This window comes from Mustela nivalis (assembly GCF_964662115.1).
Source record: "Mustela nivalis genome assembly, chromosome: 5".
Classification (NCBI taxonomy): Eukaryota; Metazoa; Chordata; class Mammalia; order Carnivora; family Mustelidae; genus Mustela; species Mustela nivalis.
The window spans coordinates 146,565,787-146,593,386 of record NC_139024.1 but is presented as its reverse complement, the minus strand read 5'-3'; the positions used below and the strand labels follow the sequence as shown (position 1 = coordinate 146,593,386).

Sequence of the window (27,600 nt, the reverse complement as noted above, 5' to 3'; positions counted from 1 at the left end):
AGAAATTTGTTTGACCCTCACAGCTTGCTTGTTCCCAAACCAGTCTGTGTGTAATACATGTTAAAATGCCATGACTTGGTATTCTCTGTATAGCACCATCTGAAAAATTTTCAAATACTGGTTCCCCAAATTATTTGATTGCACAGGGAAGACTTTCTTAAAAATAAACCTCCTACCTTTTTAACAAGATGCCCTACAATCTGAACTGATGACTTTTCTTGCTCTAAAGAAGATAACAAAAGATTGGTAACAAAAGATTGGCTAGGGTGTGTGTGTGTGTGTGTATGTTAAAACTTCTGCATGCTGGGGCGCCTGGATGGCCCCCCCCCTTGAGATTTATTTATTTATTTATTTATTTGAGAGAAAAGAAGCAGGAAGTAGGGGAAGAGAGAGCTGGAGAGGCAGACACCCTATTGAGCAGGGAGCCCAGCTTAGGACTGGATCCCAGGACCCTGAGATCACGACCTGAGCTGAAGGCAGAGGCTTCACGAACTGAGCCCCACTTGATGCACTCTTGAATTTATGGCTGAGATGTCAGATAATTCAGAAGATGCATTTGCCGTACATGACCAACTCATGGATTCCTGGCAATAGGAAATAAATACTTTTCATCAGATAAGAAGAGTTAATATTTTGTTTTTGTTTTCTTTTTTAATTTGAGGATAGTTGACAAGAGTCAGTATTTTGTACATGAACCAAAATAAAGAACTTCAAACCAGTCACATGTTTGTCTGTCGCTAACAGAAGAATGGACCTGAGATTTGGAAATAGTCATGGTATTCGGTGGGGTAGGGGGTTACAGATGTGTAACAAAGTATAATTTCTTTTCTTTCTTTTTAAAGATTTATTCACTTATTTTAGAGAGAACGAGTAGGGGGCAGAGGGAGAGAGAGGATTTCAAGCAGAATTCACACTGGGCATAGAGCCCGACCTCATGACCCTGCTAGCAGGACCTGAGCCAAACCAAGAGTCGGATGTTTAGCTGACTTTGCCACGCATGTGCCCCTGTAATAAAGTATAAGTTCTGGTGATTATGTAGGATTTGAAGAAAATAAAACAGGATAATGTTCTCGTGGTAAGGTGGTGCAGAAAGCTGCTATCATCAGGGTGAGCGGGGAAGGGCCTTCTGAGAAAGTCCACGAGAGCCAGGACCTGAATGGGAGGGCGGCCATGTACGGATCTAGCATGACACAGTTCCACGCAAAAGGAAGAAGAGGGACAAAAAGCCTGAGTCATGGGGCACCTGGGTGCTTGGTGAACCACCACCAGTTGGTGAAGCATCTGCCATGGTTCAGGTCATGATCCCAGCGTCCTGGGATCGAGCCCCGCATCGGGCTCCCTGCTCAGTGGGGAGCCTGCTCCCTCTGCCTCTGCCTGCTGCTCCCCCTGCTTGCTCTATCTCTCTCTGTCAAATAAATAGATAAAATCTTAAAAAAAAAAACCACAAAAACAAAAACTGAATCATGAGCCCTGTGAGAGAATGGAGAACTGGAGAATCCCAGCCTTCTGAATTTTTCATCTTCCCACCGTTATGTTCCTTAGCATGCTTACTAAGATCCTTTCACAGTAATTATCCTTAAAACCATACGTAAGTGTGTAACTTTATTAAAATATTTCTTATTTCCAAATTTCGGGATCCTTTGTTTTCTTCAGCGTGCAGCATACTGTCAGAATTTCTCTGAAAATAGCTGCATCTTGAAGAAGACAGTGATTTTAGTGATTCCACTTAATTATAAATGACTCATAATTTTCACAGTCCTCTGTTGGCCTTGAAATCTGCTCAGCGGCATACAAAACATTTTTTTCACTGGTTCATACTTTGGAACTGGGTTTATCTCTGAGAAACTCTTGTTGGGTCGGGTGGGGGAGGGTCACTGCTTCTGTTGAGGTCTAGTGATCACGCATATCTTGAGAAAGTTACTCCTTTTACTTTCTGTGTGACAGGTAATGCTAAGAAACTGTGCTTTCTCTTTGTTCTTTGGTAACACGTAGACTGCAGACGAAGTTTCAGAAATCTTCGAAGCTGAGTGTAAGAGATTTATTTGAGATGGTACGACATACCTTTAGTAGAAGTTGACCAGTTCATGTTCCAGAGAATAATCTGCCAAGCTCCTGAACTTCCAGAAATGACCATCCAAACTAACCTAGAAAAGGAGTGGGCCTCAGGTCTGAGCTGTACTTCCCATACCTGAAAGTTGGAGATGGTGGTGGCGGGAGGCTTGGCAGGAGTGTAGCACACAGGCCTGGCTTTGCTGAAAATAGAACAGAGGAAACCAGTGGCATTCTACAGGGTGAAGATGGTTCTGGAACCAGAGGAGAAGGTCCTGAGTACCTCATCCGGAGGAGTTGGGCAGAAGGTGGACAACCAGTTTCTGAGGTTTTGCAGCAGAGTCTGGTTCGGAATGGAAAGTGGATCAGGAGGACGTTCCTCAGGCAGTGCTCTGACAAAAAGGGCGTGGACGTATCTACCCAGGATGGAGTATTAGGGACCAGATTTACTTTCCCACCTGATACAGCCCCAAAGCAGACAAAACAATGCTTCTTATGACCCTGGACATGAGGCAGAGAAGAGAAGTGATCCTTGATGGACAGGAAACAGGTGCAGTGAGACCTCCTCTTGCCCCTTCATTCTGCCTCGAGAGAATTTCCAGGCTACAGAGCAGGGCGGGGGGCCCAGGAAGAGCCTGGCACATTCTGAGTCGAAGAAACAGAGCTGGGAGTCCGGGAGTCCGAGGCAGCCAGGGTTTATAGGACACGGTGCTAGAGAGGAGAGGGCCGCACAGAGAGGATCCCGGAAATCCGCCAAGGGTTCCCCTTCAGTATCCAGCAGCGTGTTCCTAATGCACGTGAGGAGACTCCCAGAGGCAGGAGGGGGGGAAGGCAAAGCTAACAGTTGCTGTTGCTTACGCTGTGCTTGTTCTCAACAGCCCTCCTGGAAAATGTTGTAATTCATGGGACGCTGGGAAGAGCAGTCAGGAAAGTGTTCTCTCAGTAGGGGGTATAATTAGCCCCGAGACGAGTCCTGCTCCAGACCTGTTTAACAAATCATGAAAGCAGTCATCAAAAGGACCAGATTGTTTCCAAGGAAATTAACTCCCAAAACAGAGCTCAAGAATATTTGTAGGAGGAGGACCTGAATATCTAGCACCCAAAAGATAAATCACGATGTGTAGCATCTGATTAAAGATTACTCAGCAATATGGTGAGTGCTGTGAAGTGGCGATTCAGAGACCTGTACCCCTGGGGATAAAAATATATGTTTATAAAAAATAAAAAATTAAAAAAAAAAACATAACTCAGCAAACATGGAGATAACCAGTCAATCAAAAGCAACTCAGAACTGGTATGGGTGTTAGCATTAGCAGACAAGGACACTAAAACCAGTTATTGAAACTACTCTCTAAGTTCAAAATATTAAGTGGACACATGGAAGATGAAAAAAGGCCCAAACCTGTTTCTCCATTTTTCTACATTTTACTTCCTCCTTCCCTATTAGATGCTAGTTTTAGGTGGTTCCCAGGTGGTTAACTGATAGTAAATTATTGTATTTATTACGCTATAGTAATCACACCTGCTAAGCCAGTGACCTCTTGCTAGGAGGCTGTGAATTTATGGGGTTCATGAATTTGTAATCAGATCTTACATCTTCTTTCAAAATGAAATCTAAGCTTATGAGTTGGCAGGGAATCCAACAGATTCCTATTCTGAAGTGTCAGAGAATAAATCTTGACAGTTTCAGACTTTATACATAGTCACAAGAACAGATGTAGCTAGAATATTTTCACAGGTTATTAGATCCTCGGGTTGACAGTAAATATAGTTCAGGACTGATATTTAAGTTCTTCAAGCTTTATTTTGAACAACGAGTATCTGTTTGCCATCAACATTAAAAACGCATGTTCCGTCTTGCTGCTTTAAAAATAGTATTTCTCTGATTGGTTTACAGTACTCTTTTCCCAAACTTTTTCTTCCAGTTGTGTAAATGTGGTTCTGTATGCTCATCAAGATGTTTGTTTGGACAGAGACAGTAAACACGTAAAATGTATATTTACATTTGAAAGTGGTCAAGACTTAAAAATATAGCAACCTTGAGAAAGGTTTACTGAAATTCGGACAAACATAATTATGATTATCCTGGGTTTACAAAAAAAAAAGATTATCCTTTTTCTGAAGATAGATTGGTTATAGCTTCTGTGTAGTCATTTACAGAGCATGTAATAACTGTCAGTGTTCTCGAATCAGCTTGTTAAATTCAGGATCGTAATTTCCATCTTACATGGCCTGATACCGTTTTGGAATTTGTTGCTCTTTTTTCTGAGTTGCTTTCTAAAGTAGGCAACCGGTTACTGTAGTCTTCAGGTGAGCATGGCCAAAACATGGCGCGACCCTCTGCTTTGCTCCTCCGACATTCTTGGTGGATTCTAGAGATGGGACAGGCAGAGACCTGCTCAGCAGCCTGTCCTACCTGCTTGCCCTATGGTCAGTGGCCGGAAAAATCATCCCAAAGGCGTTCCTCCAGGGCGGTGCGCTCTAGCGTGGCTATATTGGCCTCGTCTCTCTGTGGTCTCGCTTCCTACCTGCGTTCTGCCATTTCCGGTCTTTGTTCTGGCTCAGAAAATTGGCACCATCCGTGTTTCAGAGGACATTCAGTCGTTAGCTACTGGAGAGGTTTGATCCTGGATTTCAAAGGACATTCTCCCCCAAAGTGAGCAACGCTTTCCTTTCTCTCTGGAAGTTCCATGGCATGTTTTGTTCATGATGAATTCTTCTCGTTATACTGATGGCAGAGAAGTGCTTTACTGTCATAGTGAGCAGCACATTACTTCTTAGAGGAGGAGAAAATAGAAGCTGATAATACATAACTCTCGAGGATGAACTCAGATGAGAATTTATCGCTTGATACCAGTATTCTGTGCTTTTATATGGTTTTAAAAACAAAGCATCCCGTAAAATTATGAAATAAAATTGGACCGACTCAAGGAAAGTTCAAACAATATTTACCCTATAAGCAAACTTTTAAGAAGATTCATTCATTCAAATGAATGGACAAGGTGCTTGGCACACTAAAGTCAAAATATTGGTAGAGAAAGAAAATTGAATAAACATTGTATAACATGAAGACCATAATAGAGACACAATCTATGATGTACTTTGAATGTTTAATTTGTATTTTTTTTTCCTTAAGTTTTTAGGGAACCAAGTCCATTGACCTGTAAATCCCTATTTATCTGACTTCTTGAAGCTGTCCATTCTTGACTTCTACAATACTAGCATCCTTTCGGTTTCCTTCAGAGGCGCTTGAATGTTGGTATTCTCTTGGCCGTCGCCTCCTCCCATTCTGCAGAGCCTCCCGCAGCAGTCCTGCCCTCTCCTTGGCTCACCCACCCCCCACGTGGTGACCACGATCAAATCACTGCCTCCGGTTCGGGTCTGTCTTCTGCCCGCAGAATCAGCTGCCATCCGGACAGCCTTACTTGGACATCTCAACAGACGCCTGCCCCAAATTACACTCCACAGCCACACTTGACCTTTCCTTGTCTCAGTAAGGCCCTGCTGTCTACAGATCTACCCATTCCACAAACGTGGGAGTCGCCATAATCCCTGTCCCTTCCCCCCATCCTGCCGGCTCCGCTCCGTTCCCAGTCCGGGCCAGTTCCGTATCCTTGAATCTGTTCTCGCCTTTCTGTCCTCACGGGTCCTTTCTAGCTCAGTCGTGTGCAGCCTCAGTTCCGGTGACAGCCCCCTCATTAGTCGTCCCGTCGGAAATCATGTCCCCCAACCACTTACGTTACTGTCCTTGCTTTTTTTTTTCCCCCCCCTAAAATACAGTTATGATTAAGACTCCTCACCATCTTCAAGATAAACACTAAGTTATGGTGATTGGGTTACTTAGGTAACGGTAACATTTATTTAGCATTTACTGTGCTTAAAAACCGTAGTCTAAATTAACTCAAGAGAATTCTCCTAATGCCTGTCTGACGGGGCGTGCTCTCCTTGTTACCAGCGAGGAAAATCGGACCGGGGAGATGAATTCACCAGCAGCTGCAGAGCCAGGAAGTGGCATTGCGACACCAGACCAGTGTCTCTCGGACTTCCAAGTCTGTCCGTACCCTTTATATTATATCCGCGCCCCACAGAGCTGTGCACACTCTGGGGTGGGATGCTGGGGCGTAGGAAGACCATCTTGCTTCTCTCAGAGCTCTGATCACTTCAGCTCTCGTGACTGCTAATTATAAAAATGAGCTAGCAGGGTTTTTCCATCATGGTACCACTGGATCACAGACACATCTGAATGTGGGATGCATGACTTTTTTCCTTTAATCTACCTTCTACCCCATCGGCCACATACTCCCCACGCCTGTGGGGACGTCGGGTTTCAGGCGGCAATCACGTGGTTGTATGATGCTGAGAAACAGCAGACCACTGCCTTGGTCGTAATGAATGACAGAGCAGGCTTTTTTAGGAAACTGGCTGGCCAATTAAAAATTTTGAATTAAAAAAAAATCAATAATGCAAAGGTATTAGAATTCTTTCACTTCTTTCAATATTTAGAAATTAGTTACCATGGCTTAGTAACTGGACACTTTTCAGTACATCAGTGAGAATAAACATGTTTAATAGGCCTTGTGAAACTCACGAGACATCTTCAAGGGCATGCTAGGTTTTCACTTTAGGTTCACATCAGTGATGATGGCTTTCAATTTTAGTTTCATCGGTTTCCTAAAAAGGAATGTGCTTTCACAGAGATGAGTGGACCCGGATGTGGCCCCGAAATGTGGGGGTGCGTCTGGGTTTTATATACATGACTTGTATCCAGTAGACTAGGGCGCTTACTTTAAGTACTTTCTGGTGGGGCTGAACTCTCAGGTGGGCCACAGCTTGCGTTTACAGAGGGTGTGTGTCCTTGAACTCCGTTCGGGGTGCCACAGATCGCACACGCTTGGAGTCCGAGAGGGGCACAGATTTTGTTCCCAGTCCTGTCTCTTATTAACTGGGTAGGCTTTGATCCGCAAGCCCCTTTTCCTTCACTGGGTAGGTGTTCTGTGGTAAGAACTCGCTGAATAGTCCTTCCTTCAGCCTTCGTATCCTGCTTCCTTCAACCACAGGCGTCCCTCTCCAGCTCAGAGGGATTTGCATGGAAAACAGGCCTAGGGAAGTCATCTTCTTGCAAGTTTGGAGGGAATTTAATCTGTATGTAATTTAGTTGCCACCAACCAGCTGATTTCCTAGACCTTCATTCTCTTTGGAGGGAAGGGCATTTTTAAAAGTTCCAAATCCTTGTTACCATATTGTTCAGATTCTTTTCCTTTTTAAAGGCCAATGTTCTAGGATCTTATCATTTCATTATTTTTTTTTTTAGGCTGTACTTTGTCAAAGTAGAAATATATGAAACTGTTGTTAAAAGCATTATAAATACGGCCTTAGTGCAGGGTTTTTTTTTTTTTTTTTTTTAACTAGCTGCTTTTTCAAAGGTTTCATTTTACAGGTAATGTTAAAAATTGTTTTGTTCTGCAACACATCCCCTGGGCAGGATCTGTGTAAGGAGTAAATGGCAACAGGGATTTCAAAGACACAGATGGTTTTGAGAAAATTCACCGCAAGCTAGAAGGCCAGCTCTCCCTCCCCACCCCCACCCCCCACCTTCTGCCCTGTCAACCCCAAAGCCACCAAGCCTGTAAGGATACGCGTTTTCATGACTGTAGGGTGTGGGGAACGACAGATTTGATGGTGAGTGGTCAGTGGGCCGTTTTGAAAGAGGTCGCATGAGATCTTTCCCTTGGACAGTTCGTCATGGTGACAGACTCCGTCCATCCGCCATAGCAAAGCCCTTCAAGTCTGTTCTAACCAAAGAATACCCCTTTTCATTCTTTTAAAAAAAAAAATCCCCTGAATATTTTCAAATGTGAAGAAAAACGTTAGAGTTGCTGTTGCAGTTGGCTTTTTGAACGTGGTGGCTGGTCACACAGCATCGTTGTGGTAGCTTCCGGTCCCGGATTCATCCTCGGGGAAGCCGTTAGTATTGGGGGTTTGCTCCGTCCCTGAGATGCGCGTCTTTATGGACACAGTCGTCCCGTGGTTCCAGCCTGTTAGGTTTGCATCCGCGAGTCTGATGTAGTTCGTTTCTATACATATACAGATTTAAGACACTTTCTGGAACATTCCACAGACTTATTTATTAGTATGATGCTTTTGTTCTTTTTATTCTGCCCTTGTAACTCAACCCCTGTAGAGAAGATGATTACATAGCACTTCCATCCTTTGGAAATATTATTAGATTTTGCGTCTGGTGTTATTTGTTGAATGTTTTAGTTTCAGGGTTCGTTAGGCTGAATTTGTAAAGGCAGTTGCTGAACCGAGAAAATTTTAAAATACGGTAAAATGTAAGAGAGTATTTCAGTTCTTTCTACTTATTTGATCTTCTGAAAATGCCATTAAACTATGAAAAATAAGAGACTCAAATTTTTGGAAATGAAAGTGGCAAACAAGTTGTTATCAAATGAGATACTATGTGACCAGACTTTTTCGTGAAGAATAAAATTCTCAGGGCGCCTGGGTGGCTCAGTCGGTTAAGCATCTGGCTTCAGCTCAGGTCGTGATCCCAGGGTCCTGGGATCGAGCCCCGCTTTGGGCTCCCTACTCAGGCTCTCTGCTTCTCCCCTCTGCGCCTCCCCACTGCTCATGGTCTCTTTTACTCTCTTTCTCTCAAATGAATAAATAAAATCTTTAAAAAGAAAATAAAATTCTCTATAGTTACAGCAGGGGCTTCCTTGAAGAAGCAGATCTTAGTTATTCCTTGATTTTTCTGAGCGTTGGTTGGGTCTGACTGTGCACGCGTATGATCACGGTGGATGACACAGGCTTTCTGCACATCAGGAGCTCGGCAGCGTCATTGTAGAGATGATGTCTGTCCGGAAATAACCACATCACAGGGCAGCATGTGAGGTTTTCTAACACAGAGAGAGTTAAGCACCCTAGGAATTTAGATAAGGAGAGATCGCCAATTAGGTGTCAGAGATGAACTTGAAAACTGTTCCACATGGATCCTTATCATTTCTGTGTCTGATAGAGTTTGGAGAGTGACCAGAACGTAAAACACCTGCTGAACCTGTGCCTTTCATTTGGTTAACTGAGAGAGTGACATAATGGCTAAGAGTAAAACATCTGCCATGTCCTCAGTAAGTGTTAACCATCACCCTTCAAAACTCAGTCCTGTCCAGAAAGCCTTTGCTACAAAGCAAGGTGCACGAGCTGCTCCCTCCTCTTTATTCCTAGAGAAGACTCAGCCTATCATTACCAGAGCGCTCCCCTGTAGGAAAGATTTCCGATTGTCATCTTACTTCTCTGTCTCCCCAACCGGAGGCCCTTAAGGTTATGAGACATGCACATTCGAACCCAAGCATTATTCCTAGAGTCCAAGACGCAGTAAATTTATGTTGAATGAATAATTGAGCACAACAAAGGTTACCTTCAGTATAAGAAAATGGGTATAAGGCTGATAACAGTGAGCATGGGGAGAAATGGATGAGCTCAGGATGTGTTTTGAGGTAGAAGTGACAGGGTTTCTTGACAGACGGAATGTGAAGAAGGAAGGAACGGATAAAGCAAACTTGAGGAACTTGGTAATGCCGTTCGCTGACGCGCAGGAGCCTGGGGAACAAGAGGCCGTCTTGCACACGCTGTTCAAGAAGCTGACGCTGCTTGAGTGCAGCTCTCAAACAGGCGGGCGTGTGTGAGTCCGGAGCTCAGAGAAGAGATCAAGATAGGAGACGGAGCTCGAGAAATCAGCCTATAGCTGGTATTCAGAGCTACGTGGCTGGCTGAAATGGCCTTGTGAGAGAATGTAAGTGAAGGAGAGAGAGCCCCAAGCCAGTCTTGCCGCGAGCACTCCAGTGTCACGGTCAGAGAGAGGTGGAGGGGCTAGCAAAAGAATCCAAGAAAGCAAACGCTAGAGGAAGCTTTCTCGGGGAGATTGCCGATTGGGCCAAATGCTGCCGAGGGATTCAGAGGAGCCATGAGGAGTGATCATTGCACTGGGCAACATGTGATTGTTGGTGACCTTGACTCCGCCGGGGGTGGGGTCCGGAAGCCAAGTTGGAATCCGTCCAAGACTAGGAAGTCAGGCAGTAGAAATCTGCAGGAGCTGGATTTTCGGGGCGCCTGCGCGGGGTGGGCATCCTGTCTTTCTGCATCACCAGATGATTTCATCAGATTCCAGACTGGACTCCCGCACTGCTTTCCTCTTTCCGAGTGTTCATTGCTCATGGACTCCCTCCCTCCGGGGGTCCGGACCAGAACCCTCAGCAGTCAGTGTCCCCCTCCCTTTCCTCTGCTTATTCCGGTGGGATCAGTTGCCAGGACTGTCAAGTCCTCTCCACGGCATTTTGCAAACCCGACTCCTCCTGTCCATCGCCCTCGCCAGTTCTTGCTCTTCCCAGGCAGCAATTAGCTCTTCTTCAAACTCCTCTGTAGCTTCCCGAGTTCTCCCTGCTTTGATTCTCCCCCTTGTCAGTGGATCTATCCATCACAGCTAGAATGTTCTTCTAAAACACAGCTTTGCTCCTGCGATTCTGCTAAAAATAAAACCAGATCCTTTTAGCCTGGCACTCAGAACCCTCTACCTTTTTAACCTCGTCTCCCACACCTTTCTCTCTGTTCAGCCCGCTGCTCTCCAGTGTTCGCTCTAGCCTCGGTCTGTAACCTGCATCCTCTGACCTGCACCTGCGTGCCTTCGCGCTCACTGTTGCGTCTGCTTGACACACCTGGCCCTTGCTCCTCTCCTGTCGTCTGTACCTCCAGATGCTTGTGACCCCTCAGAGACGCGCCGTCTGCCCAAAGAACCTGCAGATTCCCAGCCTGTCCGTGCCCCTGCTTCACCCAGTTCTTACTCTGTCCGCTCAGAGTTCCCCGACGCGGATCTCTCCCTTACCCCACAGCTGTCCTTCCCTTCGCCACCTCAGCCAGGCTTCCTTTTTAGGAAGTGGGGACAGGAATGATTCCCTGCCTGGAAGTTTCTCGAAGATTTTACTAAGGGTGTGGGTTCCGTTAATAGAGGACACCTGGGGAGCCGCTCGGCTGCTCCCCATTTCTCAGTGGGCACCTTCCCATTAAGGGGCCGGGGCAGCCCGAAGGTGGAGAAGCAAGTGTGCCCCTCTCTTAAGAGGCGACTGTCCCCCACCCGGCAGCCACCCAGCAGTGAAACAGACTCTGGGTCGGTTGTCTGGCTTTTAGCTGTGGGGATTTGGGGGTGGGAGTGGGGAAGATGTCTCTGAAATTGTGACTCTGTGAGTCCCGGCTTTTTAAAACAGAAGGTGCCTTTTGGGAATTTTGCTCACGAAATGTTCTAGAAGCTTCTCATCAGAAAAGAATTGCTCATTAATATGGAGCTGAAGGCTCTGTCATCTCGTGCACCCAGCAGGGGGCTTGGGGACTTGCTCCAGGGAGGGCATCCGTGGGAAGCACATCGAAGGTGTCTTTATAAGATGCTTTCTGATGACCCTGTTGCCTCTCAGTTAGGTATTCTCGGTTTCATCCCGGTCTTAGGAGGTAAAGTTAAGTTTTAGGCACATTTAACTTGTACCTAATTAATCTTCCAAGAATGAAGTGGGGCTGTTGGCTGAAGGGAAACAGTTGCATTTTGTTTTTCAAGGTGGGATTGAAAATAAACCATGTTTCTGGAGCGTTGTTACGAGGAGTCGGTGTTTTCAGAAAAGAGGAAAGAAGTGCCTGTCTGATTTTAGAGCCTTCCCTTGGCTGTGACAAGAGTATTACGAGTTTGGCCTTCCAGCGGGCACATTGCCCGTCCCTCCACCAGCTGGTAATTGTAGTCGACTATTTTGGAACACGAGGGGTATCGTAATTAGTGGTGTGGAGTACAGACTGGTGAGTTCAGAATAGCCCTCCGTGCTTAGTAAAACCTAGAGTGCAAATAAGAGATAAATGTCTCCTATTTTGAGTGTGATAATAAGCTTTTCCTAAATAAACTCACCTCCTCGACAGTACTTCTTATGACCACCAAGAGAGGGACAATCTCGTTCCCAAATTACGAAGGAAAAACCTGAAAACAACTTCCTTTGACTTCTTGGTCGAAAATGTTCCGTTTCACGATTGTTCATCTATTTTCTGCTGCTGTGCGTGTCCCCGGGAAACCTGGTATCTCGGGATCCTTAATTGACACTGACAAAATGACAAACCAGAGCGGGTCCTCCAGGCGTGGCCCTTTTGTGTCAGGATGAGTTGCGGACCTCAGTCTTTTGATAACGTGCTTTCCTCTTTCACTTAAAAGGGGCGATAACTGTTCGTATTCTGGATGACTTGTAGCCAAAGATCTTAAAAATCTGTTATTTAATATTGAGCGAGTTGTTAGGTACTTTTATAAACTGATTCTTATATATACGAGATGGTTCATAGCTGGTATTAAAATGCTTTTTATTTTTTCTAAGTGTTTTCTTTCAATTCTGGTTGAATTTTTTTTAACCCATTAATAAAGTAATAGCAGAAAACCTGAAAATAGTGGGATGCCTGGGTGGCTCAGTGGGTTAAAGCCTCTGCCTTCGGCTCAGGTCATGATCCCAGGGTTCTGGGATTGAGCCCCACATCCGGCTCTCTGCTCAGCAGGGAGCCTGCTTTCTCTTCTCTCTCTGCCTGCCTCTCTGCCTACTTGTGATCTCTGTCAAATAAATAAATGAAATCTTTAAAAAAAAAACTGAAAATAGTTGCTTTAGACTAATTTTATTGATAATTTCAGTAAAGCATAGGGGAACGTCCAGAAACACCACTCTGGGCTTTTTAAGTATATTTTCATTATGATCAAAGAGCAGGGCTTTTTAAAGTATATTTGTCTTATAATCTAAGAGCAGTTTACATTGGAAACAGATGATTTTAAAATTTACATTTTCTTAACAGACAAAAAAAACCCCAGACTCTTACATACAGAGAACTGGTTGTTGGCAGAGGGGCGGGGAGTGGCGGGACGGGGGGAAATAGATGCAGAGGTTGGAGAGGTACAAATTTCCAGTTATAAAATAAAGAATTCACAGAGATGGAAATAGGGAATATAATCCATAATATTGTAATAATGTTGTTTGGTGACGGATGTGATGGCATTTTTTGTGGTGAGCGCTGAGCAGTGTATAGAATTGTTGACTCACTTATGTTGCACACCTGAAACCTATGTAACACTGTCATTATACTTCAAATAAACAAATAAAATTTACATTTTCTTTTTTCTTCTACAGGAAGGAACTCGAAACCTTCAAAGGTAATTTTGTGTTTAATTCTTCACTTTAAAGTAAATGAGAGTTAATCGATGTCAGATGTTCTCTCATGATGATGAACTCATTCCTTTTTCTTTGAATCAGTTTACATAAAAAAAAAAAGTTTACTTAATCCTGTTTTTGTAAGTTTTATTTAATCACCAGTGGTTTTGATAGCCTCTTTGAGCTGGAACACATATCCCAAGTGAGAGTTTCTGCTGATGGCCATGGCAAGTAATACGTAAGGATGGCCTCATCCTACTTGGAGGTTGTTGCGAATCCCAGTTTGACAAGATTCTGGTTTCTCGTGTGCACAGTCTGGGCCACGTGGAGAGGGCATGGTGATAGAGAGATGAGCCCCTGTGATCGATTGATTTTGGAAGGTCACCTGACCTTCCAAACTGTGTTCCATCCTGGGTCCTGCCCTGCCACTGTCTTGTAACTTTGGATAAGTCTCTTGCCTTATTCAGGCTCGGTCTCTCCATCTGTAAGATAAGAAGCTCGGGGAACTATATCCTGAGATACCAAAAGCACCCCGCTTTTGCCTTTTCATCTTAGGGAATTCCCTTTTGAAGGTGGGACACTGGAAAAATAACTCCAGGTCATGTTGACCCTTGCTGGTCATGGCGCAGCACTAGTGCAAAATAGAGGAAACCACAAACTCTCCAGCAGCTCCGAGCCCTTCCAACGTGCTGCTTTTCAGTTACCGATGAGCAGGTGCACAGAGAAGGCAGCGTTCTCCAACAGACTCATCCCAGCAACTAGGAGGCTCTGAATTACTGCCTCTCACAGTACACATGAAACCAGTTTTATGCTTATTGTATTTCACATATGAGCTAGCACTGACTAAGATTGACTGAATGAGTACGTTTTTCTAGTTTATCATTTACATCTGACTCGTTTGTGCGTACGGTCTGTTTAGCTGTTTTGGGAAAATGACTGACCTTCAAGATAAAAGGTAGAAAATCTATTCCTACTCTGACTCTAATTGAACAGGCTTGTTTTGGCTGGATTTCTGTTTGACTGACTACGGTTACAGTAAAGTGGCTGGGGTCGTGGCCGGTTTGTTGAGGGTAATGCTAAGCATCGTGTGATAGAACGTGTTCTCGTGGTTATCATAAAATGTACATTTCCATCTCATTCTTTCTCTTGTAGGCTAGCATGTTATATAACATTAGGAGGCGGGGGCGGGGGAAGCAATCAAGTTAATATTGAAAGACAGGCAGGGGCGCAGATGATGCGCATGTCAGCTTCACTTGCATCTCAGACTGGGGCCTTTTTTTTTTCTTTTTTTTTGGTATGACAATATTCACAGTGAAAGAAGAGACCAGCCATTTCTAAAACATTAGGTAGTGTGATATCGTACCCAAGAGAATCATTCAGCTTATGCCGACATTTCTACATTTATACACACGTGCCTAATTATGGTATGGCCTGTAGCAGCGTACCCAGCCCACCCACGGGACAAAGAAAGCTCTCATATTTGAACAAACCATAAACTGATCATTGCATCATATCAAAATTTTTTAGTACCAATATTCATTGAAAATTCTGTCCTCCTGAGTGTTTTGCTAATACTTCAAAAGCATGAGTAGCACATAATTAAAAAGAAGTGTAACTGTTCTTCCAAGAAAAAACGTGGAGGAAAAAAGAAAAAAATTTACAAATTGTGACAGTTCCTTACTATTTGAGTGTTGTCTTTGGTTTTCCATTATAGGTTACAGGAAGGCGAAAGATGTTACTTGGTCTAATTGTTTTATTCAACTCTTGTAGTTGTATTTGGAAGCTTATTTTCGAAGTTCATGAAAAGCTAACTTCGGGGAACAAAAACAAAATTAGTAACCCTCAGAAGTCAGTGGTACAGATGAGAATCATCCACATTCTGGATTCTTCCTTCTGTACTCCATGGATGTTAGTGGGATAGGTCCCCATTCCTGGGTGACGCCTGTAGCACAGCTGTAAACATTATCGATACTGGCTATTGTTTGTTTTTTAAAATTCTGGCAGCAGGAAAGTTCTCTGTGTTCGCTGAATATTGCTTTGGTTTTTGGTTTTTGGTTTTTTTTAGAGAGAAAGAGAGAGCCAGGTCGGGGTTGGGGGAAGTGGTGAAGAGACCAGGGGAGAAAGGAAATCTTAAGCAGACTCCCTTGTTCAGCACAGAGCCTGACGCGGGGCTCTGTCTCACGACCCTGAGATCTTGATCTGAGCTGAAATCAAGAGTCGGAAGTTTAAACGACTGAGCCACCCAGCCCCACCCCCCACGAATATTGCATTTTTAAAAAACATTAAATGATAGTCCCTTGGATATTAAACAATAGAAAAAGGAGAGTAGGATTTTCTAAATCGTAATTTTTAATTTTCAGTGGGGAAGGAATTCCATTATTGTAAGCATGTATAAAGTAAGGTTTTCACAGGCCTTAAGGACATAGGGAATTGGCCTTGAATAGACCTGCCTGTTTATTAGGGATTATTTATCACTTTCCCCATTTTAATTTTAAAAATAGTCATTCCGGGGCAACTGGGTGGCTCAGTGGGTTAAAGCCTCTGCCTTCGGCTCAGGTCATGATCTCAGGGTCCTGGGATCGAGCCCCACATGGGACTCTCTGCTCAGTGGGGAGCCTGCTTCCCCCTCTCTCTCTGTCTGCCTCTCTGCCTACTTGTGATCTCTGTCTTAAGAAAAAAAAAAAAAGTGAATTGTAAACAATCATTTAAAGAAAAAATAGTCATTCCATGTATGACTCTCAAAATCACTCTCAAGGTTTTTAAAGGGTACGTCTAGAAAGAGTGTGCCCCTGGATGGGATGTTGCTCGAACCTCCATCATTCCTGACTTAACATGGCTTTGCTACGCAGACTCATTCTGTCTTCACTTAATTAATTTACCAAACTAACCGTCATTCTCCAGACCGACTGATGCCCGGAGCATGCTAAGTACTCACCAGCACACTCAGACCCTTCTAGTTCCACTGCTTGCTCGAATGCTTACCCAGGGTGAGTTGTTTGCTCTCCAGCTCCGAGGTGCTTGTTGTTACAATCTGCAGTTCAAATAATATCAGAGAAAACAAGGGAACCTCAGTGTTAAGGGGACCTGTCTGTAAGAAAACATAAGTTGACAGCTAGGGTAGACTTGGTATAGATTAAATAGATTTTGGAATTGCTGCAAAAGGCAAAATTCAGAATTAGAAAAGAATTGGGGAAAAAATAAGAAAAATCCTGAAGGGTTCCATATGTGAATTGTTTCACACATCTTAAATTCCTGCTCTGCTTTTTAAAATAGACCGGAAATTTTATTCATGGTAGTATGGGTAGCTTAAGGAAGACTTTAAGGAAGAATTTTCAGTCAGTGGACCTATGCTCAAAAAATTCACAAATAAAAGTATTGGTTATATTTTATATTAAAGTGTTTGTATATGTGTTTTTAATGGATCCCTATATTTTTTATAAAGATTTTATTTATTTATTTGACAGAAACAGAGATCACAAGTAGGCAGAGAGGCAGGCGGGGGATGGGGGGGGAAGCAGCGAGGAAGAGAGCCTGATGCGGGACTCGATCCCAGGACTCTGAGATCATGACCCAAGCCGAAGGCCGAGGCTTAACCCACTGAGCCACCCAGGCGCCCCTAATGGTTCCCTGTATCAACTGTTTTTTAAAAAATTAAATGAAAGGGTGCCTGAGTGGTGCAGTAGGTTGAGCATCCCAACACTTGGTTTCAACTCAGGTCATGATCCCAGGGTCATGAGATCAAGCCCCATGTCAGGCTCTGGGCTCAACATGGGGTCTGCTTGAGACTCCCTCTCTTTGTCCTTCTGTCCTCCCACTGGTGCTCATGCTCTCTCTCTCTCTCAAATAAATAAATCTTAAAAAATTAAATGACCAACATGGGATCTAGTTGTATCATATAAGAGGATGTCCATTGTAATCTCCTTAATATAAAATTACCCAGCCATGTCAGATGTGTGACTGACGGTGTGAAAACCTGCCAGGATTTAGGAGTTACCACTATCACAGTGAGTGATAGAGTATGTGGGCAAAACCAGCTAAGGCCAGCCTGATACAGTGTGGTCACCAGTATGGCTTAGCTACGGAAAGCAAAGCCAATGCAGGGCATAGGGCCAGAGTGGTCAGAGAAATGGGAGGAAGACCAAGACAATTTAGTGACAAGGAAGGATAGAGAGGAGAAAGTGTAAAGGAGAGGTGGTTATCAGTGATACAAGTAATGCAGTATGGGGAAGTCCCACTGGATTTGACAGTGAACAGTCATATTGGTAATTGGGCATCGGAAAGAGCTATTTGTAAAGGGAGAGTCCAGATTGCAAATCAGAAGTGTATAAGGAATTAGCGTACAAGGGTGATATGAACTCAGTATTCTTTTAAGAATGAGATGAACGAAATGAAAAAGTAACTTGAGATAGAATCAGGGTCAAGGTCGTGAGAGAGGGTGAAATCGAAGATAATGGAGTCGAGTAAGATCCTGGAGAAGACAGGAAGCGGTTGTATCCAGATGCGTTATCCTTGGGCAGGATCCAGAGACATCTCTTTCCCGAGCCTTAGAGAAGGGAAGATGCCTGGTAATATGGGGAAAAGTTGATATGGAGGGAAGAAGCAGTTTTTTAAGAATCCATTTAGAGCGAGATGGTCTGAACTTTGCAGGGCTAGGCCCAGAAGTAGAAATAAAAACTGAAACAAATACGCTTCGGTTAACACAGAGTTGGGACTCGGGAGGCACATAGAGTAGATCAGCAGTTTGGTAATCTTGGAAGCTGAGGAGAGCAGGGTTGAAATGCCTGGGCATGGAATTCGGGCTGGCAGGGAGAGGCCTGACTAGACCAGTAAAATAAGCAAGTGGGGAGGCCTGGGGGCTGCTGTGCACCATGAAGATGGAGAACACGTCAATAGTTGAGGTAGATCTTGTGGACAGAGATGGAGGTTTGAAATCTTAGCGGTGGAACAGTTCCCAGTGATGATCGCTAAAAACAGAAGTCATAAAATAGTGGAGGTTATCCGAGTCAGAGAGTTCTGACCCCGCTGGGAGTCTCACTTGTTTGGATGACTCTTAGATGTGAACTATAGATACTTCCGGCTTGGCAGTCCTCAGCCTGCTGTAAATCTTCATGTATGGTAGGGGCGCCTGGGTGGCTCAGTGAGTTAATCCTCTGCCTTCGGCTCAGGTCATGATCTCGGGGTCCTGGGATCGAGCCCCACATCGGGCTCTCTGCTCGGCAGGGGGCCTGCTTCCTCCTCTCTGCCTGTGTCTCTGCCTACTTGTGATCCCTGTCTGTCAAATAAATAAATAAAAATCTTAAAAAAAAAAAAGAAAACTTCATGTATGGTAGATGGTAAACTTGGTAGAGTTTGTTGATTCCATTCAAGGGTTAGCTTGACATATAAGGTACAACTATTCAGCTGCCATTTTTCAATATTTAAGTGATGGAGACTCAGGTTGGCTCATAGAACTGCCCTCTCCTCAAGGCTAAAGCCCTGGGGTAAAGCTTGTAGGATAAAAAGGCAAATAAATACATTTAATATAACGTAAAAAATATTATAATAGAAGCGCACTGCAGCAGGAATGATGGACAGTTTAGAGAGAGGGCGGTACTGGAGCTGGATCTGAAGGAGGAGGGCTTACCAGGTCCGAAAGGCCAGTAAGGACATTCCAGAAGGAGGAGGGAACAATTGCAATGATGCAGAGATGTTTATTTCGAGAACACAAGATTTAACTTCTTGTTCAATGAGGGAACTACAAATAATTTGTTAGAGCTAAAGCATATGGTGTGTGGGGCAGAACTAGTGAGGGATGCATCGAGATGTAGGCAGGAACAACTGATACCCAGCCTCAAATGTCATACAGAGGAGTTTAGACTTTTCCCTTTGGGCCAGTGGTCTCCAAGGAGGAATGTGACTACGCAGAATAATAGCAGTGGAAGAAGAAAACTGGAGCTTCGTTTCTTTTTTAGGCCTTCCTTTTAGATTGCAATTTTTGTGTGTATTATATAATAAACTGGTACAGGAATTCATGTATATGATGTATAAATATACAAATCTGGGTTACATGTTAAGTCTTTAACTCGTGGTGGAGGACCATGGTAAGGGAGCTTAGAGGAGGGTTCTGTGGTAGCCGGTGGACACAGGATGGGAGTGGGAGAATGCAAAAGGTTTTCGTTAGGGTCGTAGAATCAGACGATTCGCATTGTAGAGCAAGCGTTCTGATACCATGGAGAAGGCCGATTGGAAAGAGCAAATCTAGAGGAAGAGAATTGTTGGAAAACTTACAGAGATTTGAATTGAAGGCAGCGGTAGATTGCAAAGACATAGGAGCGTGACAGGATGTGGAATCACAAGACTTGTAACTCCGTGGGGTTCCTCTTAGACTTCTGGCTAGGACATTTACACGCAAAGGGTTTTTTCATGCACCAAGAAATGTGATAGTGGCCAAAGCAGATTTGGGAGGGAATGGTAGTGAATTTGGCTGTTTTTTGGGGGGAGAGAGTGGTAAAAGTACCATTTTGCAGGCAAGTTCCCCATACCTCACAAAACTTTTTGGTATCCAATAGATTGAGAAATGATTTTTGAGGACAGTTTTATTGAGGTTTGATTTGTGTACAAAAGGTTCCTCCATCTTTAAGTGCCATTTCAGTGATTTTTACTAAATTCATGGAGTTGTGCAGCCATCGCCACAAGCGAGTGTTGCGGTATTTCCATCACACACAGCGGTTCCTTTCTGCCGGTTTGCACTGAGTCCCGGCTGCCTCGCAGGCCCCAGGCCATCCGTCATCAGGGTCTGTCTCCATCAGTTCGCGCTTTCTGGACATCTCATAAATGCAGCCAGACAATGTGTAGTCTTTTTGCATCTACGCTCTTTCACCTAGTTTAAGATTTTTGAGCTTTTTTTATTGACCAGTTGCTGTTACGTGTATGAATACATTGTGTTTCGTTCGCGTAGGCCAGCTGATGGGCATTTGGACGGCTTCCAGCGGGGGGTGGTTGTGGGAAATGCTGTAAAATCTCCCGCGTGCCAGTCTGTGCACGGACATGTGTTTGCATCTCCCTTGGGTGTGTAGCTAAGGCTGCAGTTTCTGGGTCATATGATACTTTTAAACTGAACTTGTTAAGAAGCTGTGTGACTTTTCCAGAGTGCCTGCAACGTTTTCCATGCCCACCAGGCGTGTATGAGGGCTCTAGTTCCTTTCCTCCTTGCCAGCACTTACATCCTTCACGCTTACATTTAGGTCTGTGATCCATTTCCTCTCCCATGATCCCTTTCGAGTTATTATTTTCTGCTTGTGGGATGGAAGAGTCTAGGTTGTTTTTATTTTTGTTGTTTTGTTCCTTTTTTTTTTTTTTTTAAACATATCAATATCTTTTTATCCCAGAACTGTTTTTTGGTTAGACAGTCTCCCTGCCCCCCCGCCGCCGCCCCCCCGCCATTGACTTGCTTTGGTACCTTTGCAGGATATCAGTGGCCATAAATATAAGAGTTTATTTCCGGATTCTCAGTTTTGTTCCTTTTTGCCAGCATCACACTGTCTTGATAACTGCAGCTCTGTAAAAAAGTTTTGAAATTGAGAAGGATGAATCCCTCAACTTTGATTTTTTTAAAAATTGGTTTGGCTATTTTAGGTCCTTAGAAATTCCATATAAATTTTAGGATCATTGTGTCAGTTTCTTTAAAAAAGAATTCTGGGGCTTGGGTAGGGATTGTGTTGAATTTATAGATCAGTTGGGTGAGAATTGCTGTCTTAATATTGAGTCTTCCAATCCATGAACCAGAACTGTGTTCCTATTTCTTCAGCTCTTTTTTGATTTTTCTCAGCAGTTTTTTATTTTCCAAATATAAGTCTTGGACTTTTGTTAAATTTAGCCCTAAATATGTTATTCTTCTTGGTGAATTCTATCTTGATCATACTAAATTTGAGGTGTCTATGAGACATGACTAGTAGAAGTGTCCAGGGGGTATGTGGACCTTCAGAGAAGGAGCTGCACTATATTTGGGAGTAGTTAGCATATAGGTGGGAAAGGAAGCCTTGGGTTTGGATGAAGTTGCCCACGGAGGGCAGGCGGAATCCACAAAAAAATGACCACGGAGAGAAAGTTAGGAAGCGCTACTATTCATCAGACAGAAGAAGAGAACTTCAGTTGACCCTTGGACAACACGGGCGCTGGCCCCCTGCATGGTTGAAAATCTGTATAGAACTTTCGACTCCCCCCAAAACATAACTACGGTAGCCTACTGTTGACTAGAAGCCTCACTAATAGCATAAACAGTCAATTCACACATATTTTGCATGGTATGTGTGTTATATACTGAATTCTTAAAGTAAGCTAGGGAAAAGAAAATGTTAGTAAGAAAATCATAACGAGGAGAAAAACATACCTACAGTGCTGTCCTGTAGTTACTGAAAAAAATTTGCACATAAGTGAATTGGTGCCATTTCAAACCCGTGTCGTTGGAGGATCAACTGTAGTTGCTTATCATGGAGGCGGAGGACAGTCAGCCCAGAGGTGAGGTTTGAAAACCACAGGGAACCTTTCCAGGAAATGTCAAGAAGCAGCGTCATACCGCTGTGGAGAGGGCAGAGAGAAGGGTTGCTTAATCTGGCAGTCGGACGCCGATCGGTGGTGTTCCTGGGAATGGTTTCAGCAGCATGGGGTGTTCACGTGTGAGGCGGGCAGTGGAGACCGCACGGGGAGGGCTCAGGGCACGAGGAGCACGAGGGAACCTGCCTCGCACAGCACCGTCCCCTGGGGGCTTGGCACACTGGCGGTTCCTAAGTGTCTGAACGAATGAGAAGTCGATACAATGCTTTCAACAGCGAAGACTCGGAAGGAGAGAGAGGGTCGAGGGGAGGGTAAGGTGCAGAGGAGGAATTTTTTTTTTTTTTAATTTGTGAGAAACTTGAATCTGTATGAAAAGGGAAACGCAGCAGATGAGGGAGAGGGGCTGGCGGAGCTGTGGCTCAGAGGAGACCGGAGGGAGCGGGCTTCCGAGCATATGGTTCTGAAGCGGGGAAAGACGCGGACAAGTGATTTGTAACAGTTGGAATTGTGATGATTTAAGATACTTACTAAAAACACGCAGCACGCTCTAAGCCACTGGTTAGTGTTGCTGAATTTGAAGAAAGCTTTAGGCTAAATTGATGTTAAAAATGAAGTGGGGGAAATTTACAAGATACCGAATGTGTTATGAAATGAACTATATTCTTCATCTTCATTTTATTGCTTTCCGAGAGTGAGGCTGCTTCTCTCTCTTCGCGTGTCATGAACACATCTCTGTGTCTCCAGGACCAGCTCACATGCGCTGAGTGTATTTTCAGCCCCACCCCCGTGGCTGAGCCGCACTTGGTACGGCCCCCCGTCCGTGCATCCATCTCTGCACACCAGAGCCCCGGAGCTTGCGTTTGGCTTTTACAGAGGCGGTAGATTCCGACACATGTCTGCTTAAGCCATCAGCAGAAAACTAACAGGCTTCCTACAGTCTCTTTGGAAAAACCTGCTCCGGGCTTCAGCCTCGCTCCCTTTGTTCTCCATCTCAGAAGATGCACATCAGGGGGGCTGCCTGGTGACAGAGCTTGCCCTTGACCAGCACTGAGCTCCGGTTCCCTTGTCCACTTTTCACATCCATGTCATCTCCAGGACTCACCGAAAATAGTCAGAGGAATCCCTGTAGGTGGAACTTTATTTTATGTTTTTCCTTCGCTGCTTTTCTTTATCGTTTTTACCTCCGTGCTTGAGTACATAGCAGTGTTTGCGTGGCATACAGATGATGGGTTACTAAAAAGCAGAAATTAAATTTCAGTTAGATTTGACTCTTTAGGCAGTACAAGCTAATGAAAGCTTGGTTAGTTTCTTTATATTACCACGTAATACTTACCAGACTAATACCTGAAACAAATAAATTAAAGAATGTTGCATGCAGATCTGGGACTTTGGGTTTTATACTGTTGTGTCTTATCCTCCATCAGGTGAACTACACCAGACAGTCACTCTTATGAGGCAGCGTTTATATTAAAAGAGAAATATAAGATCCCAGGAAGGTCAGGGCAGCTATTAGAATAAGGAACCCCGTTCAGTTCTCGTGGTACGGCTCCATGAAACTAATTCGGCTTCCCTTGCTGCTAGTGTGCTCATCTTCCAGCAGTCAGTTAATACAGTTAAATTTGTGAGCCCTAGCCTACTGGGGAAAGTTAAAATTCACCCCATGCTACTCTATGGGTTTGCCTAAAATGGCGATTTTCCTGATGGATTTTGAAAATGTCATAATGCTTCATACAGATTAAAAAATATATAATGTATCCTTTTCCTGATTCTGCAGAACTTTAACACACCTTGTATCACTTGTTGGCTGGAGGCCACAGTTTTCATGATGTCTGTATGTGGCGTTGTTCTAAATACACACGCAAGGATACTAAACTTGGGCACTTTACTGCAAAAGATTATACCTTAAAATTACCCGGTGGATTTTTTGTTGCTGTCGAGAAATCTGTTTATCCCTGGAGAACACTGAATAATTTTCAATAATTATTGCATTTTTAGAAACTGCATATTATGCCTTGTAGGTGTTAATGCCGTGTCAGAGTATCGTGCCCCGTCAGGGGAGAAATGGAAGAAGTACGTGCCGGCCCGACAGCTTACTCCATCGTGATTGCTCTGTTTTTAGATCACAGATAAGAATCAGGTACATCGGACTTGAGTTAAATGGAAAGTTCCTTCTTTTTCTCTTCCTTGTCCATCTTGTGTATATAGTAAACCCTTCAGGCTTCTTCAGCTTAGATCGAACTACTGAAGCAAAATGGTAGCACAAGACTTTAGTATAAAATTGGAGAATTAGTGGAATGAAATTTTAACTTGAGGTATTACCACCTTCTTCATTATTTAATTGTTCAGGAATAAACTGGTAAGAGTAGAGGAAGTGAGAACCTTAGTGCTTATCTTTCAAGTATTTATAGGGACTTTCTAATAAATGGCATTTTCTTCCCTCAATCATTACTATCTTAACAGAGTTGTTTTAAAAGTAAAGCTTCGAATATACATATCATCATCTAGTGTTTAATTTTAAAGCTCCATATTATTCATTTAAGAAGTTACTCCCTGAAAATCTTGACTTGTTAATGAATACTGGCAAGATTCTTGAGTATCTGCTTTTTTTTTTCTCCAACATGTCAACATGTGTAAGTATGTATTTGTTTTTTAAAAACCAGGTTTATATCCTGTAACTGAGTATTTAAATAAGGTGACTGTCTGTGTCCTGTAGCACAGAAATATTTATATCCTGTCTGCTAATTTGGGTTCTTAGTTTATTTTTAGGACCCTTGTTGATTTCCTTGTTCTGATGCCCTATCAGAAGGTGCCGTACTGTGGCATGACCTAGGACTCTCGAAGGTGATGTTTTGTTTTCCAGGGAAATGGGAGTTCTAACAGCTTGTTTGGGTATTAATCCACACAAAAGTAGAGCCTTGAGTTTAGGTTGTGATGCTTAAGTGTTACCTTTCTGTGATTACTTATCCTGATTATATACCACTGCTGGGTAACCGGTAATTGTAGCGATAGTGTTTTGTAGCTCTCATGAGGACAACTCGGTGTTGTGTATCATATATGCTCGGTGTCATGAATGAATACAGCCGTTCTCTTTCATTATCTTTCTGCTGGAACACAGTGTAAACTTGACAGCAAAAATTACACCTTTCAAAAAAGTAAATTCCAGTACCACAAAAAGGAGAGTTCTATGAAAATGTTACCTGTCAGGCTCAAAAAGAGATTTCATTCGGAGCTGCATGATTTCGTGTCAGGTTTTTGGAGGTTTGTGCTGGAAAAAACGTGTAGGCTCTTGTAGCGTAAACTGTCTCGGGCACCTTCTCAGAAGACTGGTAGCTGCCTGGTGATTTTTAGAGACTTTGGGACAGGGGAGAAGTCAAGTGGTCCTCCGAGCCCCACGCGTGCCCTCTCTCTCTCCCCTTAAATGTTCATCTGACTTTGCATGTGGATCTGTGTCCATTCCATAAATAAAAGTCTGTGAAATTTGGTCAGTTTGACCGTAGTTGAGGAATAGAACAGTGTGCACCCTAAGATAAAGTACAGAAACGCTGGCCTAGTGCTAAGGGCTTTACCTCCCGTTTTTGCTGCTCTGAAGGCTGGAAGCACTAGTATGAGCTGGCGAGGAGGAGCACAAGGTCCTTCCCAGCAGGCTGTCTGCTTCCAGGCCTCTAGTTACCATCCGGAAAACTTGGGAAGGAAGTATCGTACTGGTAGATACGGTGAAACTGAACAGGCAGAAACCTACTAGGTGAGGAGCACTACTCGTTCTGTTTACATTTCCTTCTAATCGAAAGTAAAGTAGTTTTAATGAAAATTGTCTCAGTAATTTCAAAAATGGAATAAAAGGGATGTCTGGGTAGCTCAGTCGGTTAAGCCACTGCCTTTGGTTCAGGTCAAGATCCCACGGTGCTGGGACCGAGTCCTGCATCGGGCTCTTTGCTTGGCAGGGAACCTGCTTCTCTCTCCACCTCTGCCTGCCTCTCTGCCTACTGGAGCCAGAGCTCTCGCTCTCTCGCTCGCTCTCTCTCTGACAAATAAATAAATAAATAAAATCTTTTTAAAAAATGGAATAAAAAAATAAATAGTATTTGAATATACAAACTTGACAGGATTTGTTCTGTTTTAATTTAGTAACATTGATGTGGTACAGAATACAAGTGTACCATGAAAGCTAGCGGAGTATAATCCTGTTATTTCTATTAAAATTATAATAAAGAGAAGGAAACAATTAAGTATCTATAGTATGCTCTCCTGTCATAGTATCACAGTAGCTCAGTTGGGATGATAGTTACTTCCATAAGGTGAGAAGATTGAGACTCCGAAGCAGTCACCTGACCATGAGCATCTCAGCAAGGATTTAAACCCAGGAATGTCTGCCATGGAAACTTGAGTTTCTCTCTCCCTCCACGACAGTGATTCATGGGAACTGAGGAAAAGCAGACAGCAAAAATAGACTAATTTTCTGTTCCTGTAGTGTTTTCCTTTATGTATTATGTTAGTAGCTCTTTACTGTACGCCCTGCTCTATTTCTGTTCTGGATCAGCTTAAATTCACACACTTTCATAGCTCAGTGCTTATTGAGATTTCATCTTTAACTTCATTTTAACTATTGCCTGGACTTGCTGAGTTGCTTGCCTGACTTTTTTTTTTTTTTACTCCCTTCCTTCCTTATTTAAATTTTGCTTGGTTAGCATATAGTGCAGTATTGGTTTCTGGAGTAGAATTCAGTGATTCGTCACTTACGTACGACACCCAGTGCTCCCCACAACGAGTGCCCTCCTTCGTGCACGGCGCCCAGGCACCCATCTAACACATTTCCCACCCACACACCTCCTTCCATCAACCCTCAGTTTGTTCTCCATCGTTAAGAGTCTCTGGTGGTTTATTTCCCTCTCTCTTCCCGCCTCCCCAACTATGTTCATCTGTTTTCCTTCTTAAATTCCACACATGTGTGAGATCACATGGTATTTGTCCTTCTCAGACTGACTGACTTCACTTAGCCGGATACTCTCTAGCTCCATCCACATTGTTTCAAATGGCAAGATTTCATTCTTTTTGTTGGCTGAGCAATATTCCATTGTGTATATACACCACATCTTCTTTATCCATTCTTCAGTCGATGGACATCTGGGCTCTCTCCGCAGTTTATGCCAGGTGGTTTTAAGGACAAACGCAAACAGAAACCCAGTGTAAGAAATGGCACGGGGTCGGGGGGGTGGGCAAGCAGTTAGATGCTACAGAACCCTGGAAAGATCTCTCTGAATTTGGGGTGTGGATTGCGGCTGAAAACAGGACTGAAAGAGAGCCTCCCAAAGCCCTCCTCACACCATCGCTGCATCTGATGTGAAAAATTGAACTCTTCTTAAAATACAGTCTTTTTCTTTCAGATACTGATTTCTACCGGAAAGTTTTAAAGGAATTCCCCTTTCTCTACTTTTGGAATCCTGTCTTAGCAAAATCCCTTTCCTGTCCTGGAATCCGCATCCTATCCTGTATAGAATCCCTTTTTTGGGCAGTTCTGAGGATGTCTGTGTAGAGTGGGTTGAACATCCTTATTCTCCGTGGACTTTCCTGAGTTTTGGAGTCTTAATTCTCTCCCCTTTTTACCCACAGTACCTGGTTGGAGATGCTTTGATCTCCTGGTCACCCTTTTCTGGGCACACGGTGGTGTTCAGTACCCGTCCCCCTTAGGAAAATGATGTGAAACTGCCATCTTCCAGAAATGGTGACTAAGTGACGTAGCATTTACTTTTTCACCTGTCAGGTCAGTTTAACCACAATGCTCACATCTTTTTTAGTAGAAAAGTGCCCCATATTT

General features: G+C 43.7%; 1 protein-coding gene across 2 annotated transcripts in view; it reads left to right on the top strand.

Annotated features, from left to right (window-relative positions):
* The window catches only part of DTNBP1 (dystrobrevin binding protein 1), a 131,193-nt gene that overhangs the window by 55,889 nt on the left and 47,704 nt on the right, over window positions 1-27,600 (top strand). For both annotated transcript variants that reach the window (XM_082731837.1, XM_082731838.1), the window contains exon 7: window positions 13,236-13,258. In XM_082731837.1, the coding sequence (XP_082587963.1) occupies window positions 13,236-13,258 (23 nt within the window). The remainder of the gene's footprint in view (window positions 1-13,235; window positions 13,259-27,600) is intronic.